Raw genomic sequence first — 19,976 nt, forward strand, 5'->3', positions numbered from 1 at the left:
GGCCATAGTTGAGAAACGCTGCCTTAAACAATCTTAAAATTGTTTAAGCGCAGCATATTATGTGAACACAAGTGGTTTGTAATCGAAGATCCTAGGATTAAGTGTAAGGTCTGAATTTAGCCATTGGGAAAGCTGACAGGGGAAGGATAAGGAACACCGTGAGTATCTCAAACATTGCCATTTTGCAGAGTGGTCTGCAACAAAATTTTGCAGTGTAGCAGTTCAAAACTTCACCCAAGCTTAAGTTCGTCTGCATCAAAGGAGGTCTCTCGAGCTACAGCTTTGCTCTGACAAATACGGGGATGCCGAGTTCGAAATCTACTTACGATATCCAAGCTACAGTTCGATTTGGCAAAACCGTGGCAAAAAACCAGTTGTGAAATCAAGCATGACTCCTTTAATAACCACCCAGCTTAGCAATGGAAATTGGGGTCCCGGTTGTGATCGTAAGTCGAGGACTCCCTGCAGCTCTCTTTCTGGATCACAAAAATCTTGTTTTGCTAATGTCTAGTCGTCTAGTTCAGAGGTCCCCAACCTTTTGGGCACCAGGGACCGGTGCCGTGGAGAAAGGTTTTTCCATGGATCAGAAGGGGTGTGGTTTTGTGTACTGCCTGCATCCCGTGGATGGGGCTTTGCTTGTTTGTGCAGCCCGGTTGCTGGCATGCTATGGACTGTTGCCGATCCACGGACCAGGAGTTGGGGACCCCTAGTCTAGTTTGATGAAAGGAAGGATGTTGAGACTCTAGAAAGAGTATAGAGAAGAGCAACAAAGATGATTAGGGGACTGGAGGCTGAAACATATAAGGAACAGTTGTTGGAATTGGGTATGTCTAGTTTAATGAAGAGAAGGATGAGGGGGGACATGATAGCAGTCTTCCAATATCTCAGGGGCTGCCCCAAAGAAGAAGAGGGTGAAACTATTCTCCAAAGCACCTGAAGGCAGGACAAGAAGCAACAGATGGAAACTAATCAAGGAAAGAAGCAACCTAGAACTAAGGAGAAACTTCCTAACGTTTGGAACAATTAACCAGTGGAACAACCTGCCTCCAGAAGTTATGAATGCTCCAGCACTGGAGGTTTTCAAGAGACTGGACAGTCATTTGTCTGAAATGATACAGGTAGTCCTCAACGTACGACCGCAATTGAGCCCAGAATTCCTGTTGCTAAGTGAGACATTAGCTAAGTGAGTTTTGCCCCATTTTAAGAACTTTCCTGCCACAGTTGTTAAGTGAATCACTGCAGTGGTTAAGTTAGTAACCCGGTTGTTAAGTGAATCTGGCTTCCTCATTTGACTTTGCCGGTTCAGAAGGTCGCCAAAGGTAAATCGCATGACCCCAGAACACTGCAATCGTCATAAATATGAGTCAGTTGCCAAAAGTCTGAATTTTGATCGTGTGACCAGGGGGGAATGCTGCAGTGGTCGTTAAGTGTGACAAACAGTCCCTTTTTTTAGTGTTGTCGTAACTTTGAAGGATCATTAAACAAATTGTTGTAATTCAAGGACTAACTGTGTAGGTCAGGGGTAGGCAACCTTGGCTCTTTTATGACTCGTGGACTTCAACTCCCAGAATTCCTGAGCCAGCATGGCTCAGCTTGGAAACTTCTTCCTTTCCCCTCAGCATGGCCGGCTCAGGAATTCTGGGAGTTGAAGTCCGCGAGTCATGAAGGGGCCATAGTTTCCCCCATGCTGGCTCAGGAATTCTGGGAGTTGAAGTCCACGAGTCATAAAAGAGCCCAGATTGCCTACCCCTGGTATAGGGTTCCCTGCTTGAGCAGGGGGTTGGACTAGAAGACCTCAAAGGTCCCTTTCAACTCTTTTATTCCATAATTATTGGCCGAAACAAAAGAAGAGGACAGGACACATTTTTGTCTGCTTCACCTTCCAGCCAACCTTGCGCCCTCCTCTTCAAAACCACATGCCCCCCCCCCACCGAAAATCTTTCCAGCCAAGGCACAATTTCGGTCTTCCCACAGGAAAACCAAGAAAATGCACAATTATTGGGAATCCTCTGCTAAGCCTTCTTCCGCTGCTCCCTTGGCATTCCCAGCAGCACCACAGCTTCCTTTTTTCTGCAACTGTAGATTTTTTTAGTCGCAACTGAAGCGGGTTTTTCGGTGTCGGATGAGTTGCAGGCTCTGGTTGAAGCTTTTCCCGCAATCGGAGCATTTGTACGGCTTTTCTCCCGTGTGGATCCGCTGATGCCGGATGAGGTTCGTGGCCTGGTTGAAGCGCTCCCCGCAGTACGAGCAGCCGTACGGCTTCTCCCCCGTGTGAGTCCGCCAGTGACGTTTCAGGTTTGAGTTGTAGCTGAAAGTCTTCCCACAGACGTTGCAAATCTTACGGCTTTTTGCCTTCCGGGTCCTCGGAGGCTCCGGAAGGTGAGCGTACCCAGGTCCCTGAGCGGCCGATCGGTCCTGCTGGCTGTCAGTAAATTCGGCCTCCAAGCGAATCTGTCGGTCCTGATTTGCAAAGGCAGCCATTAACTCCTCAGGAGCGGCTCTCGTCCAGGATTTCCTGCTCCATGTGCCCACAGCTTCTGGAGAGAAAGAAATAAAATAAAATCCAGAAATGTTCACACAAGACAATAGCTACTGAACTGTAAACCGGAGGGACAAACTGGGGTGAGCAAACTCTTTAGGACCAGCAACTAAATTTAACAGAAGAACAGAATTGGAAGGGACCTTGGAGGTCTTCTAGTCCAACCCCCTGGTCAAGCAGGAGACACTATCCCAGGGGTAGGCCACCTTGGCTCTTTTATGACTCGTGGACTTCAACTCCCAGAATTCCTGAGCCAGCCATGCTGAGGGGAAAGGGAGAGGTTTCCAAGCTGAGCCATGCTGGCTCAGGAATTCTGGGAGTTGAAGTCCACGAGTCATAAAAGAGCCAAGGTTGCCTACCCTGGACTCTAAGCAGACCAAAAATTGCCCAGAGATCTATTTCTAAATCTTGATCACCTTTGGCCTATCTTTTTTTCCTATTCCAGGGGTAGGCAACCTTGGCTCTTTTATGACTCGTGGACTTCAACTCCCAGAATTCCTGAGCCAGCCATGCTGAGGGGAAAGGGAGAGGTTTCCATGCTGAGACATGCTGGCTCAGGAATTCTGGGAGTTGAAGTCCACGAGTCATAAAAGAGCCAAGGTTGCCTACCCCTGTACTATCCCATGTTAAAAACCTCCAGTGTAGGAGCACCCACAAGTTCTGGATTGTTTAATATTTAATGATTTAACATTTAATCTAGTACTTCATATTAAACGTTTAATTAAAATTCTAATTAAATTTTTAATTAAAGTTCAATGCTAATATTTAAATAATTTAATATCTAATTTGATATTTTAGGACAGGGCAAGGAGTGGTGGGGCTGTGTCCTACAAGTGGCTTTTTTCTTTTCTTTCCTTTTTTGTTAAGAGTGGAAATTCCTGTCCCAATTGTAGTTGTTAAGTTGAGGACAACCTATAGATCTGAAATTTGGCCTACCATTTCCTGTGGCCTGCCATCCCTGACCTCCACGTTTCCTGGAGCTCCCAAGCAAGGCCCAAAGAGAGTCTCCCGGTTAAAAGAAACTGCACACCCCAGTTCAGAAGTGCGTAAGCTCTAAGTCAGGGTTTCTCAACCTTGACAATTTTAAGGCATGTGGACTTCAACTCCCAGAATTCCACAGCCAGCATTGCTGGCTGTGGAATTCTGGGAGTTGAAGTCCACATGCCTTAAAATTGTCAAGGTTGAGAAACACTGCTCAAGTCCTGCAAGCCATCACTTCAGCTGCTGGGGTTTTACCCTCCCAGCAGTCTGCAAGTCTTTATCCCTGGAAGGAAGAGGACAAGAGTGCTTCTGCTCATCTTTTTCTTTTTTCTTTTTTGAAAAATGAGTTACAAAATAGATGCATGGAGCTTCTGCTAGGCCAGGGGTAGGCAACCTTGGCTCTTTTATGACTCGTGGACTTCAACTCCCAGAATTCCTGAGCCAGCCATGCTGAGGGGAAAGGGAGAGGTTTCCATGCTTAGCCATGCTGGCTCAGGAATTCTGGGAGTTGAAGTCCACAAGTCATAAAAGAGCCAAGGTTGCCTACCCCTGTGCTAGGCTGATCATAAATTATTTTTGCTTTAAAAGTCCCACCTCTAAAAGAGCCAAAATTCTAGCCCATCTCCTCTTTATAGAAGAACACAGTTGGAAGGGACCGTGTAGGTCATCTAATCCAACTCCCCTACTCAGCCAGGAAACCCTATACCATTTCTGACAAGTGGCTGTCCAGTCTATTCTTGAAAGCCTCCAGTGATGAAGTACCCACAAAGGCAGGCTGTTCCACTGGTTGATTGCTCTCACTGTCAGAAAATTTCTCCTTATTTCCAGGTTGAATCTCTCCTTGATCAGTTTCCATCTGTTATTCCTTGTCTGGCCTTCAGGCGCTTTGGAAAATAGGTTGATCCCCTCCTCTCTGTGACAGCCCCTCAAATATTGGAACACTGCTATCATGTCACCCCAGGCCTTTCTCTTCATTAAACCAGACATGCCCAATTCCTGCAACTGTTCTTATTAAGTTTTAGCTTCCAGGCCCCTAATCATGTTCAGTCAGGCTACATATCAGGCTTCAATTCTGCACACAACTGTCTTAGGCCTCTGACAGCCTCCTTCCCAAGAAATTTTAATAATAATAATGATGATGATGATGATGATGATGGAAGGGACCTTGGAGGTCATCTAGTCCAACCCCCTGCTCAGGGGGGGTTTAAGTCTCTTCTTAAAAACTTCCAGTGTTGGAGCATTCACTGCTTCTGGAGGCAGGTTGTTTCACTGGTTAATTATTCTAACTGTGAGGAAGTTTCTCCTTAGTTCTAGGTTGCTTTTCTCCTTGATTAGTTTCCATCTGTTGCTTCTTGTCCTGCCTTCAGGCACTTCGGAGAATAGCTTGACTCCCTCTTCTTTGTGGCAACCCCTGAGATAATGGAACACTGATATCATGTCCCCCCTCGTCCTTCTCTTCATTAAACTAGACATACCCAATTCCAGCAACCGTTCCTCATATGTTTTAGCCTCCAGTCTCCTAATCATCTTTGCTCTTCTCTGTACTCTTTCTAGAGTCTCAACATCTTTTTTACATCGTGGTGACAAAAACTGAATGCAGTATTCCAATTGTGGCCCTACCAAGGCATTGTAAAGTGGTATTAACACTTCATATGATCTTGATTCTATCCCTCTGTTAATGCAGCCTAATACTGTGTTGGCTTTTTTGGCAGCTGCAGCACACTGCTGGCTCATAGCCAAGTGACTGTCCACTAGGACTCCAAGGTCCCTCTCACAGTTACTGTTTTTAAGCCAGGTCTCGCCCAGTCTGTACTTGTAGCTTTGATTTTTCCTACCTAAATGTAAAACTTTGCTTTTCTCCACATTGAAACTCATTTTGTTGAATAGGGCCCATTGTTCAAGTTCGTCAAGATCTTTTTGGATCCTGAGTTTATCTTCTGGGGTGTTGGCTACTCCTGTCAGTTTGGTGTCATCTGCAAATTTGATGAGTTCCCCTTCAATTCCCTCATGTAAGTCATTTATGAAGATATTGAAGAGTACTGGGCCTAAGATGGAACCTAGTGGTACCCCACTGCTTACTTCTCTCCATGTGGATGTAGTGCCATTGAGTGCTACTCGTTTAGTACGGTTTGCCAGCCAGCTACACATCGATCTGGTGGTGATGTTGTCTATTCCACCTTTTTTTTAGCTTACCAAGGAGTAGGTTGTGGTCTACCTTATCATTTGCCTTACTAAAATCTAAGTATACTACGTCCACAGCATTTCGCTGGTCTACTAGTTTACTCACTTTATCGAAGAATGAAATAAGATTGGTTTGGCATGATCCGTTTTTGATAAACCCGTGCTGGCTACTAGTTATAACTTTGTTTGCTTCTAGTTGTTCGCAGATCTGTTTTTTGATCATCTTTTCCCGAATCTTCTCGGGTAAAATAAATTATTGCCTTGAGCTCCTTGAAGAAAAGGAGGCGAACAGGCTCAGCGGTTAAGACGCTGGGCTTGTCGGCTAGAAAACCAACAGCCCAGGTTCAAGAGCTGAGCGCTACGCAATGGGGTGAGCCCCTGTCCTCACCCCAGCGCCTGCCCACCTACCATTTTGAAAGCATACAAATGCGAGTAGACAAATAGGTACCACTTCAGTGGGAAGGTAACAGCTCTCCATGACATCATGCTGGCCACATGGCCATGGAAATGTCTTCGGACAGCGCTGGCTCAACGGCCTCAAAATGAAGATAAGCACTGCCCCTTATCGCCAGCTAGACTAGCCGAATAAAATCTGCAGGGACTCCCTTTTTTTCGCCTTGAAGAAAAGACTCTGTGTGCCTGTGCATTAAGTCACTAGCAAAAGGGAAGGCAAGGACGGCAAATGTGCAGATTTTACCCAGAGGATCAGGAATGTCTCTTTTTCTTTCTGCTTCAGCCTCCCTGACTGGGCTCCTGTGAGGTTTTCTGGAAGATTCCTCCTCCCCAACTGGGAAATTCACCGTCACCACTTGGAACAGGACCTGAAAAAGAAGAGGCTTGCCTGAGTCAATGAAGGGCAGGATTTCTGCCTGTACAGGGGGTCCACGTAGGGAAGAGGGCAGTCATGGTATTTGATGGAAGCCCCACCTCTTTGGGGCGGGGCTTCCACTGCACCACTGCGACGGCCATCTTGCGGATTTCAACCTCTCTCGTGGACACCCCTGTACAGACCAACACGAGAGGGGAGACTTTCTCCTCCTCTCATAATGTCGGAATTTGCAGTTGCTAGGGAGGGAGATTCACCACCATTTCAAGAAAGGCCTGGTTTACAGAAATGGCCGCCAAACACATTTCGCCTTACAAGCCACACCCGGCCCCAAAATGTCCCCTGCTAAGCAAGACAGTTGTTGCACGCGTTTCATCCCATTTTACGACCCTTCTTGCCGCAGTTGTTAAGCAAATCCACTGCTGTTGCTAAATTAGTAACGCAGTTGTTAAGTGAATCCAGCTTCCGTAATTTGACTTTGCTTCTCCGAAGGTCGCAAAAGGGGACAGTGCAACCGTCGTAAATACGAACCAGTGGCCAAACATCCAAATTTTGATCACGTGACCACGGGGATGCTGCAACGGTCGTTAAGTGTGAACAATGGTCATAAGTCACTCTTAACAGTGCCCTGTAACTTCAAACGGTCACTAAACGAACGGCTGTAAGTCGGGGACTACCTGTACATCTTTCTTACTCGTTACCGGCCTCTCCCCCCCCCCCGGTTTACTGCGACAGACGTTCGGCTCTTACCGTCCGCGTCTGCCTCTGGTTTTCCTGCTGCTTCAGCACAAAATCCTCGGCCAGGGCGACCGCCTGGGAACAAGTCTGGGGGTTCCTCCTCTTCACCCAACTCTGCATTTCGGGGGGCAGGACGGTCAGGAAGTGCTCCAGGATCAACAGGTCCAGGATCTGTTCTTTGGTGCGCTTCTCCGGTTTCAGCCACTGATGGCAAAGGTACCACAGTCGGCAAAGTGCCTCTCGGGGACCCTCGGCTTCCGGGTAGCAGAACTGGCGGAAATGTTGGCGTTGTAATTCCATACTTCCTGCTTCCTCCTTCGGAGCGTCTTCTCTTTCTTTCTTAAGATTCCTGCCGTCTCCAACGCCCTCCTGGCTACGGGACTCTGGATTCTTTCTAGCAAGCTGAAATGATGACTGTTTCGTCCTGTGCTCTTTGGCTGCTGGGCAAATCTCTTTCTCCACAGAGGGAAAAAAATCAGGGATACTGTCCTGTTGTGTGGCCTCCGACGGCTCCACGTTTCCCCATCCGTAATGTGAGGATTGCATGGCGTTCAGGAATGCTTGCCACTGGGCCTCCCAGCATTCAGACAGCCCCTTCTCTGGTTCCTGCTTTACCCGGGATGCAGGCTTGTTCACATACTCCCCGATGGTTCCCGCCTGAATGACTTGAGGGAAGCCCGCCTCCCTGCTGAAAGTCTGAATTCCAGACCGCTCCTGTTTCTCCGTTTTGATGACGGTTGTAGACTGAGCGTCTGAATCTGGAGCAGATATCTTGTTCTGCTTGGCGGACATTTTCTTTCGTAGAGCTGGTGACGTTTCACCAAGAGGATGAAGGGTCTGGATTGCAGAGATTAGCCCAATGGAAAAATATATTGAAGAAGTTCAATTGATTGGCGGAAAAAGGCGGGGTTGTACAGAACAGGAACTTTTCTCCCATCAAGTGATGTTTCTGTCAGGAGGAAAAGAAATAGAGCAATGAGTTAAAGAACCCAAATTGCTGCCTTTTCTCTTGTGAGACCCCTTCTGTGTCTTTTCAACATCTCTGGCTGTGTCTAGGAAGGAAGAGGGTATAGATTTGCTTTGTACTTCCTCACTATAAGCCTTCTACCACAATATTGATCAACGTTGGCCACTTCAGGTTGAGTGGACTTCAGCTCCCAGAATTCCCCAGCCAGCCTGGCTGGCTGTGGAATTCCGGGAGTTGAAGTCCACACATCTTGAAGTGGCCAAGGTTGAGAGACACCGTTCTAACATATCTACTTTTTCTCCAAGCAAAATCCACAGGGAGGAGATGGGTTTTTAAAAAAAAAAAACACAAGGTGAGATTTGTGTTTGCAGTTTCATTTTAATATAGAATAGAATAGAATAGAATAGAATCAGAGTTGGAAGGGACTTTGGAGGTCTTCTAGTCCAACCCCCTGCTTTGGCAGGAAAACCTTTCAGACAAATTGTTGTCCAATCGCTTCTTAAAAACTTCCAGTGTTGGAGCACCCACAACTTCTGTAGGCAGGTTGTTCCACTGATTAATTGTTCTAACTGTCAGGAAATTTCTCCTTAGTTCTAGGTTGCTTCTCTCTTTAGTTAGTTTCCATCTGTTGCTTCTTGTCCTGGCTTCAGGTGCTTTGGAGAATAGCTTGACTCCCTCTTCTTTGGGGCAGCCCCTGAGATACTGGAACACTGCTATCCTGTCACCCCTCATCCTTCTCTTCGTTAAACTAGACGTACCCAATTCCAGCAACCGTTCTTTATATGTTTTAGCCTCTAATCCCCTGATCATCTTTGTTGCTCTTCTCTGCACTTTTTCTAGAGTCTCAACATCTTTTTTACATTGTGGTGACCAAAATTATTTTAACTCCTTCTTCTAATAGGAAATCCAGGTACTGATCACCAGTAGAATCAGAGCCCAGACAGAATCGTCATTGGAATAAACTCAGGATGATTCCCTGAGATTCATAGATGCACAGAAATTTAAAAGTACATTTAGAACAAAAACTTGCATGGGGCTAGGTGATGGGGCTAGGTCAGAGATAGGCAACCTTGGCTCTTTTATGACTCGTGGACTTCAACTCCCAGAATTCCTGAGCCAGCATGGCTCAGCTTGGAAACTCTCCCTTTCCCCTCAGCATGGCTGGCTCAGGAATTCTGGGAGTTGAAGTCCACGAGTCATAAAAAAGCCAAGGTTGCCTACCCCTGGGCTAGGTGAAGGTCCCACTAAGAATATTTAGAAACTATAGAACACAGTGAAAAAAAATATAAATAGCAATTACAGGTAGTCCTCAACATACGACCACAAATTTCTGAGCTCAAAATTTCTGTTTGCTAAGCAAACAGTTGTTAACAGTTGACTTTTGCTCCATTTTATGACCTTTCTTGCCACCATATTAAGTGAATCACTGCAGTTGTTAAGTTAGTAACTTAATGGTTGTGAAGGGAATCTGACTTCCCCATTGACTTTGCTTGTCAGAAGGTTCCATAAGGGGATCACGTGACCCCTGGATGCTGCAGCCATTGTACATATGAGCCAGTCGCCAAGCATCTGAATTTTGATCACGCGTCCATGGGGATGCTGCAATGGTCATAAGTGTGAAAAATAGTCATAAGTCTCTTTCTCAGCGTCGTAACTTTGAACGGTCACTAAACAATTGATTGTAAGTCGAATTCAGCGTGCCCTTAAATTTTGCACCGAGTTCCTCAAACTGACGGGTAACCTGCAGAAAGAGCTGTATAGAACATCTACTACAATATCTCAGCAACGGGCCAGAAATGACAGAAAAAAACCCATCCAAGCCAGACACACCGTAAACCCGCTCTTCAGCTCCAGAGCGCTGCATGCAGCCTCTCGAACTGAGATTCCCCTCCATCAGGACTAGCAACTTGTTTTTCACCATTTCAGAGGGATCCCCCCCCCTCCGAGCTTCTGTTTTCATATACGTGGTGCTGAACAACGAATCTGCACCAATCACCTGCATTGTGTAGCACTTCGGAGAACTGGGAGGGAACGTCAATCCATCAAAATCAATCAATCCAACTTTCTGTATTGCTAAATTTGCATTATAGGTCCACGCACGTCCCCACTCCGCCCGCCCTAGACTTACAGGGTCCGCCTTCTCTGTTCCAGCCAAAGCAAGCTTGACTTTGCTTTAACACTTTGCTAGTGGGCAGGACAGGAAGAGACAGCCCACCCACCCATCCCTTTTGATTTATTATCCATCCCCCTTATTCCTCCTCTCTAGCCACTTCATCTCGGTGGCTCCATGCGGCTGGCACGGTGGTCTTTGAACTGAGAGAGTTCTCCTTGCCTAGAGCGGAAGGGGATTTGGGGGTGGGGGGGGGGTGGGAAGGAAATAAATGGGGGAAAACAGAGAAGAGTCCGTTCCTTCCCTTCCGTTTCCTCCCCCCGGTCCTTTTTCATTGTGAGTTGTATGAATTGCCTTTGGAAAGAAGCTGGGGTGGGTGACTTTGGGAGTTCTTGACCCAAAGGAGCATGTGGGGATGGGGGAAGAATAGTGAGAAAGGGGGAGCAAATTCGCAAACTTGGGGAGGGGGGGGTGGAATAAAGAAATCACACACACAACTTTCCAGGGGTCTTCAAACTTGGCAGCGGGAGGGGAGGCGGGGCCAATCCATCGGAATAGAGCTGGAAGGGGATCCTGGAGGTCATCTAGCCCAACCCCTTTCCCAAGCAAGAGACCCTATACCAGGGGTAGGCAACCTTGGCTCTTTTATGACTCGTGGACTTCAACTCCCAGAATTCCTCAGCCAGCGTTTCTCACTTAACAACGAAAATGTTGGGCTCAATTGTGGCCTTAAGTCGAGGACTACCCGAGCACCTCCCTATATAACTGACGTTCACTACCGTATTGCCTATAAAACTTAATTCGGGGCTCGGCCGGAAAATGTTTTCTTTTAATAGGAAACTGCAACCTTTCCTGTAAATCGGCAGCTCTGATGTTAACGCTACTGGTGGGAAACGCTGCCAGCAGCCTCGACCCGGAACGTGTGGAAGGGAGCAGCCTGGCACCGGTCTCACCTCCCGGTTCTTTACGGGTTAAAAGGAGCGATGCTGCGATTCCTAGAAAAAACATGGAATTTTTTTTTTTTAAAGGAATTCGTAGTTTCCGGTCCGGCCCCTTCTCGAGCCTTGGAAAATGGAAAATGACCACGTGGTTGGAATCCCCGAGTTTGGAGAAGTGCGGCTGCTGCAGCGGGAGGGGAGGCGGGGCCAATCAATCAGAATAGAGCTGGAAGGGGATCCTGGAGGTCATCTAGCCCAACCCCTTTCCCAAGCAAGAGACCCTATACCAGGGGTAGGCAACCTTGGCTCTTTTATGACTCGTGGACTTCAACTCCCAGAATTCCTGAGCCAGCTGGCTCAGGAATTCTGGGAGTTGAAGTCCACGAGTCATAAAGGAGCCAAGGTTGCCTACCCCTGCCCTATACCAGACAGGTGGCTGTCCGGTATCTTCTTAAAAACCTCAACTTCTGAAGGCAAAGCTGTTCCACTGGGGAATTGTCTTCCCTGTTAGGAAATTTCTCCTTAATTCCAGGTTGCTTCTCTCCTTGATTAGTTTCCGTTTGGGTCTGGCTAGTCTAGAGAAAAGAAGGACTGGGGAGGGGGGAACAGTATTTGAGGGGCTGCCACAAAGAGGAGGGGGGTCAATTTATTCTGCAAAGCACCAGAGGGCAGGACAAGAAACAAGAGATGGAAACTAACCGAAGAGAGAAGCAACCTAGAACTAAGGAGAAACTTCCTGACAGAACAATTAACCAGTGGAACAACCTGCCTCCAGAAGCGGTGAATGCTCCAACACTCGAAGTTTTAAAGAAGAGACTGGACAGCCATTTGTCTGAAATGGTATAGGGTTTCCTGCCTGAGCAGGGGGTTGGACTAGATGACCTCCAAGGTCCCTCCCAACTGTATTATTATTATTATTATTATTATTATTATTATTATTATTACTACTACTACTACTACTACTATTATTATTATTACATCTAAAATGCAAACAAACTATGGTTATAAAATAATGGTTTCCGGATGGTTGCTAAACTTCAGGTTTAAACTCAGATTCGAACACTCAGCCTAGCTCAGGGGTAGGCAACCTTGTCTCTTTTATGACTTGTGGACTTCAACTCCCAAAATTCCTGAGCCAGCATGGCTCAGCTTGGAAACTTCTCCCTTTCCCCTCAGCATGGCTGGCTCAGGAATTCTGGGAGTTGAAGTCCAGGAGTCATAAAAGAGCCGAGGTGGCCTAGCCCTGGCTTAAGCTATTCAACTGGATTTTTCAGAGAGGAAAATGGTGACAAGGAAGGGGACGATTCTCTTTGAAAATGTCTACAGAAATCCAGGTCAGGGGTGTCCCAAAGGTGCTTTTTCAAGAGGCAACTGGACTTTGTTTTTCCTTGAAGACATTTCATTTCTCATCCAAGAAGCTTCTTCAGCTCTGACTGGGTGGTGGGGAATGGAAGGATTTATACTCCTTGCAGACAGCTGGTCATTTGCATCCTTTTAGAGGATTGTTGAGGCCACTTGGAGACTTATCTGTGTCCTCAGGGTCACCTGAGTAGGGCAAATGGGTGTGGAACCACTCAGGTGACCCCCGAGGACACATACAAAACTCCAAGTGGCCTCAACTTGACTCTCTAAAAAGAATGCAAATGACGGGCTGTCTGCAAGGGGTATAAATCCTTCCATTCCCCACCATCCAATCAGAGCTGAAGAAGCTTCTTGGATGAGAAGCGAAACGTCTTCAAAGAAAAACAAAAAAAGCCCAGTTGCCTCTTGAAAAAAGCACCTTTGGGATTCTCTTTGGAAACTGCGATTGTGGAGAAGAGCATCGGGATATTTTTGTTGTCTTTGCAAAACAAACTGTAGCATTAGCGTCTTTGCTGCGTGGGAGTAACTGACTTTTTTTTCTTTTTGAACATGTAATACAGGTAGTCATGTGAACCCCTTTAGCAACTTTCTAACCAGCAAAGTTGATGGGGAAGCCAGATTCATTTAACAACCAGATTACGACTGACTCACTTAACAACTGTGGCAAAAAAGGTCATAAAATGGGGTGAAACTCACTTAACAAATGTCTCACTGAACAGGAATTTTGGGCTTAGTTGCGGTCGTAAGTTGAGGACTGCCTGTAAATTGCCCTGGAACAGAGTTTAAATACTGTATACTTCACTGCTCAGCTTTCAGAAATGTGGATTCCTCCTGTAAGGCAGCTTTCATTTTCATTGAAACTTTCAGTGTCCCTAAGCAGTGTCCCAAATTTGGGAGTCCCTTCCTTATAATTTTGTCTTTGATTGATGGATCTATTTTTAAATCACGTGTCATCAAGGCCTCTGAGTGGATTAATAATAATATAAAGTTAGAAGGAACCTTGGAGGTCATCTAATCCAACCCCCTGCTCAGGCAGGAAACCCTATACCATTTCGGACAAATGGCTGTCCAGTCTCTTCTTAAAAACTTCCAGTGTTGGTGCATTCACCGCTTCTGGAGGCAGGTTGTTCCACTGGTTAATTGTTCTAACTGTCAGGAAGTTTCTCCTCAGTTCTAGGTTGCTTCTCTCCTTGATTAGTTTCCCTCCGTTGCTTCTTGTCCTGCCTTCAGGCGCTTTGGAGAACAGCTTGACTCCCTCTTCTTTGTGGCAGCCCCTGAGATACTGGAAGACTGCTATCATGTCCCCCCTCGTCCTTCTCTTCGTTAAACTAGACATACCCAATTCCAGCAGCCTTTCCTTATATGTTTTAGCCTCCAGTCCCCTAATCATCTTCGTTGCTCTTCTCTGCACGCTTTCTAGAGTCTCAACATCTTTTTTACATCGTGGTGACCAAAACTGGATTCAGTATTCCAAGTGTGGCCTTACCAAGGCATTGTAAAGTGGTATTAACACTTCAGGTGATCTTTGCTTAGAGTCAAAGGGTTTGAGAGGAAGAGATTTGAACTCCTTTAATCATCTCGGCTGCTGTACATGTTATTTGCAGTTTTAATTTCTTGGGATTTAAATGATAAAAAAATGAAATTTAAAATAAAAAAGAACAATATTTGTGTTTGTTGAATTTCACGTTGTTGGACGGGGCCCATTTTTCAAGTCTGTCAAGATCTTTTTGGATCCTGAGCTTGTCTTCTGGGGTGTTGGCTATTCCTGCCAGCTTAGTGTCATCTGCAAATCTGATGAGTTCCCCTTCTATTCCCTCATCTAAGTCATTGATGAAGATGTTGAAGAGTACTGTGCCTAAGTAAGCAAATAAGGCTGTCTTCATCCTTTTTGACTTTCTGAAACTCCCTCAAGATCTGGTTGTGCCATTAAGCCTGGAGAGCTGAGAGGACTGCTAAAAATATACTGAGGAAGCCCCACTATTAAAATAAAAATGGGTTAAACCTGTCACCATTGTTGTGTCATGTGAACACAGATGTCTAATACTGCAATGTTCAAAGATTTTTTTGGGGGGGGGAAGAGGAAATAATGGCAAGGAAAGTGCACAACTCAATACAATATAGTCATTTTATTTTACAGAATTTCACTTAGATCTATGTTATTCAGAGGATGCAAGCAAAGAGAAGCATTCGGTGTGATAATGTTTAGGGAGATAGACATCACATCCAGTAAGGGCTTGTGCTGGAAAAAGATGAGGAGAGTCATTGGTTTTGAGGGAGCTGCAACCATCTGGATGTCCTCAGAAGGAAAAGGATGAGTTTCTTGACAACCTTGAACGAAAACACACATGGAAGAGCTTATGGAAGAGTTTTCTCCAAACTGGCTGAGTCCAGGATCTTTAAAAAGAATCAAAATAAGATTAGAAAAATCTGCTACATAGAGAATTCTATACAACTTCCAATTTACTCAAAGAATTGTGTGCAAGCGTCATTTGTACCAATGAGATGAGTTCTATCGCTAAAACATTCTCTTTTCCCCAAATCAAATCAATTTTTTATTGTGGTCACAGACCAGCATAAAGAAGGTGGGGTGGAATTTAAAAAGCATAGAAGATGCATCAGAGTCTAAGATTGCTATTACCATGAAAGGCTAAAAGATATAAAAGAAAACCACAGGCAAAAAATAGAGTATAAAAAAGAGGGGTAGGTGCATCAAATCAGGCCATTTTATCCCGCCGGCCTTTTGGTTGCGACTGTCTGGCCCAGGGGTAGGCCACCTTGGCTCTTTTATGACTCATGGACTTCAACTCCCAGAATTCCTGAGCCAGCATGGCTCAGCTTGGAAACCTCTCCCTTTCCCCTCAGCATGGCTGGCTCAGGAATTCTGGGAATTGAAGTCCACGAGTCATGAAGGGGCCATAGTTCCCCCATGCTGGCTCAGGAATTCTGGGAGTTGAATTCCACGAGTCATAAAAGAGCCAAGGTTGCCTACCCCTGAACTAGACAGTAGAATGGAGTGGGCAGACGGCCCCAAAATAAGTCCCAATGCGTCTTTTAGTCCCCCCCAAAATATAAGACCCGGTCCTATTTTCGGGGAAACACGGTATATGCCAGGGGTAGGCAACCTTGGCTCTTTTATGACTCGTGGACTTCAACTCCCAGAATTCCTGAGCCAGCACGGCTCAGCTTGGAAACCTCTCCCTTTCCCCTCAGCATGGCTGGCTCAGGAATTCTGGGAGTTGAAGTCCACGAGTCATAAAAGAGCCACGGTTGCCTACCCCTGGAATATGCCATGATAATTGCATTCTTTTTTTTTTGAAGGCAACTATTTTTCTTTCAATTTACACATGTATTGGATTTTGTCTCATTATTAATCACACAGCGAGATTGCCCCCAGAACACAAGCTATCAGGAAAGGAAAGTAAATCGAGAAGCTGTTTCAAACCACAGGCAGTCCTCGCTTAAACGACAGTAATCGGGAATGGAATTTCTATCGCCAAGTAATGTGATTAATTAGAGCAGGGCTTTTCAACCTTTTCACCCATTGTACCACTTTTAGGATATGGCAACATCCGAGTACCACCAGTCGCCTAGCAAGGTGTCAAAAACTTGATGACCAAAAAAAAAAAAAGGAAAAAAAGTGATAAAGTACAGGTAGTCCTCGACTTACAACAGTTCGCTTAGTGACTGTTCCAAATTACAATGGCACTGAAAAAAGTGCCCACCAAGGCACAGCCGAGCAAGACACCTGCCTGCCCACCCGGCGGCACTCTTCCTCCTGTCCGAGTTTTTCATTGTTGTGAGCATTTTTGTTGAGCATTGGAGCGGAGGTGGGGTGGGGGTGGGGGGTTTGGTTTTTATTCCCCCCGTCTGCTGGGTGGTTGCCGCAGGTTTTGGTCACTTGACATGACCCTGGGACACTGTGACCGTCATAAATATGAATCAAGCATCTGAATGTAAATCACAAGACCCTGGAGATGCTGCAACATTCCAGCTGATTGGTGCTTCTTTTGGGCTCAGCAGAAGCGCCAGGATCAGCGCCGAGCTCCAGCTGGAGCCTGGTGCTGATCCTGGTGCTTCCGCTGAGCCCTGACAGCCCTGCAGCTCCAGCCATCTCTCGCTCAGGCTTGTGCGGTGCTGACACCGGTTCAGCTCATTCCCCTCCCCCGCTACCACTTTTCTAGGATGGTCACGTACCACCTGCCAGGTGCCCATGTACCACAGGTGGTACCCGTACCACTGGTTGAAAAGCCCTGAATTAGAGGGCAAAGTGAGTTACATGACTTGTCAGTCTCTGATTACGGTTGTTAAGCAAATCAGCGAGTGTCAGTAAGTGAAGGGCCCGTATGTGAGCCGAGGTGGCGCAGTGGTTAGAATGCAGTACTGCAGGCCACCTCTGCTGACTGCCGGCTGCCAGCAGTTCGAGTCTCGCTGGCTCAAGGTTGACTCAGCCTTCCATCCTTCCCGCGTTGGTAAAATGAGGACCCAGATTGTTGGAGGCAAATATGCTGACTCTGTAAAGCGCTTAGAGAGGGCTGTGAAGCGGTATATAAGTCTAAAGGCTATTGCCGTCTTCTGACTTCCTGCTGGCTTCCCCTATGATTTTGCTCACAGGAAGCCAGCAGGGGAAGAGTTAGGGTAAATTGTGATCGCATGACAATGGGATACTGTGACGGTCGGAAATCTGGGTCGGTTGCCGAGCACCGATTGTGATCAGGTGATTAGGGGATGCTGCCACCAGTTATAAATGCAAGCTGATTGCCAAGCAACTGAAATGTGATCACATGACCATGAGGTAGGGCAGTGATGGCGAACCTTTTAGAGACCGAGTGCCCCAAAACCACCCCGATCCGACCCCGCTCTGCCCCACCCCCACCCACCCACAGGGCCACCCACCGCCTCCACGGCCTGCTGCAAGATATCGCCCAGGCGGCCCTGCAGCACCATGGCGGCCACGCCCTCTGCCTGCGCCCCGCAGCATCATCTGTGCGTGACGGGGTGTGAGGGCGGAATCTTGTCCCTGCTGCCCAGCTACCATATTCTTGGCTGCGTTGCTCCGTGCAGGCCGTGCTCGGGGGCGACTCTTCTCCGGGGGGGCTGCTGGTGAGGAGGGGGCTGCGGGGGGAGGCAGGGCTGGGGCAACAGCGCGCGTGCCCACAGAGAGGGCTCTGAGTGCCGTCTCTGGCATGCGTGCCATAGGTTCGCCACCACTGGGGTAGGGGAATGGCACATTTTATGACAACCAGAAGTGTTTTAGGGCAGGGGTCCCCAACCCCTGGACCGCAGCCCATTTGGAATCGGGCCGCACAAGTGGCAGGCGAGCGCACGCCTACTCCTCGCACAGAATCATTTCGTCTCCCATCCGCCACCTGTCTACAAAGCCGGAAAGGTTAGGGGTCCACTGCTTTAGGGGCCATAATGCACTCTTTCGTGTGGCTGTTATAGCTCTCAATGGTCATTACTGTAATACATAAACCAATTAAATGAATCGTTGAAGGTAAAGTATCGGAGTACAGATAATACTGCCATCTACCACTATATGAACCAATTATTCCCCTTCCTGATCCAGGACACTAATTGGACCATCCCACCCTTCTTTTTTCTCAACTTCACTTACCTTTTTGTCAATTTGGCGCTATACGGCTGTGGTCAAAATAATTGTATTGCAGTCCAGGCTCATCTGAAGGGGAGTGGGAGGGGGCAGAAAATACAAATCTCTGGTTATAAAACGAAGCCCACTGTCATGGTTCCGACAGATGAAGCTCTTCAAAAGAACTTCAAGGCATTGTTTACCTTAAAGAATCTTTTATTCGAGAAACAAAGTATCGGCACTACATAGTCGAAACCAAAAATTAAATTCCCCTCCCCTGGATACAAAGTATCAAAGCACAATTCCCTCCTCCAATAAACAGTCATAAATCACATTCCCCAATTAGCTTGAAGCGCAGGCTTTCTCCCCAGCTCTCCAGCCCGCCAAAACTCTTATCAACTCTGGGCCCAATGACCTTGGGTTCCCACAGCTGAGCTATTATTGTTATGACTAGCTGGAGTCTCATCCACATTCCCCCCTCCCAGCATCAACTAACTCTAAAAGCAATAGACAAAAATGGCTACATTTCAATCTGTTGTCAAAGCAAGAACATCCGATGTTAGCAGCGTTTGACACCCACATTAGAAAACTCGCAGAATCCCTCCGAAGCCAGGCAAGTGGGGCTGGAGACACACAACAGAACGCATTCAGCGTTCTGTGCGATTCAGCTTTGGATCTCAATGTGAGTCTCAATTTCAGCTCAAGTTGCTTTGTCACAGTCACACACAACCCCAGCAGCCCCCCCTCCCCCCATCTCTGAGTAAGCACAGAATATTATGATCGATTTTCACAGAGATATTTTTTTTCCCCGAAGTAGCTGGGAAGATTCGGGTAGAGAGGAGGAACTAAAAAAAAAAAAAAGATATATATTTTTTTCTCCCTTACCACAGCACTGGTGATTTCTTCCATGGAGAGGTCGGGCGGCCCAGCAACAAAACCTGAGAACGCAGAAAGTTAATTCAGTGGGAAGTTTTAAACAGCTTAAAGGACTTTCTAAGTGGGTGACAATGTGGGCGTGAAGGGAAGAACTGGAAGACCTGGATGTTACGCACAGCGTCAGCCCTGCGAGGCGGTTTAGACAAGAAGCCAAGAAGCGCAATCAGATCTGCTAGCTCTCTCTTCATTCTAAGATCACTTAGAACAGTGGTTCTCAACCTGTGGGTCGGGACCCCATTTGGGGTCGATCGACCATTTCATGGGGGTCGCCAAGCAAGGCTGTCCGCCATTTTTTTTGTCCATTTTTCCCCCCCTTTTCCGGCGGGGGCCTTACCTCCCTTGGGCTGGGCCAGCTGGTGGTCGGCCTGCTCCGTCTCTGCCGCTTGCCAGCTACGCCTTGGCCGGCGCAGGGGGCGGAACCACGCATGCGTGGCGCTCCCGGGCAGGGAAAGTCCTCGACCTACGACCGGTTGGGTAGTCCTCAACTTACGACCGGTTTAGTCCTCGACTTACGACCGGTTTAGTCCTCGACTTACGACCGGTTGGAGTCGCGGCATTAAAAAGGTTGAGAACCACTGACTTAGAATGAATCTTGCAAGGCTGAAGGCACTGAGGGACCGTCTCACCCCACTGGGATTGGCCTGTCCCACTAGAGCCGGCAGAGGAGGCATGCTGCGGGTCCCCTCGGCCCAATTATTCTGGCTGGCGGGATTCAGGAAGGCCTTTTCTGCTGCTGATCCTGCTCTCTGGAACATCTTGCCCCCTTCCCCCCCATGTGAAGTTGGGCCTGACCCTCATATCCTTTCGTAAG

General features: G+C 47.2%; 1 protein-coding gene across 1 annotated transcript in view; it reads right to left on the bottom strand.

The window, feature by feature from the left end:
* Nucleotides 1–2,088: 2,088 nt before the first annotated feature.
* The window catches only part of LOC107298935 (zinc finger protein 260), a 24,053-nt gene continuing 6,165 nt past the window's right edge, over nucleotides 2,089–19,976 (bottom strand). Inside the window, exon 4 of the mRNA XM_029286644.1 lies at nucleotides 2,089–2,344. Coding sequence (XP_029142477.1) covers nucleotides 2,089–2,344 — 256 coding nt within the window. The remainder of the gene's footprint in view (nucleotides 2,345–19,976) is intronic.

Source organism: Protobothrops mucrosquamatus, unplaced genomic scaffold (assembly GCF_001527695.2).
Source record: "Protobothrops mucrosquamatus isolate PMUCROS unplaced genomic scaffold, P.Mucros_1.0 scaffold4386, whole genome shotgun sequence".
In the NCBI taxonomy this organism is placed as follows: domain Eukaryota; kingdom Metazoa; phylum Chordata; class Lepidosauria; order Squamata; family Viperidae; genus Protobothrops; species Protobothrops mucrosquamatus.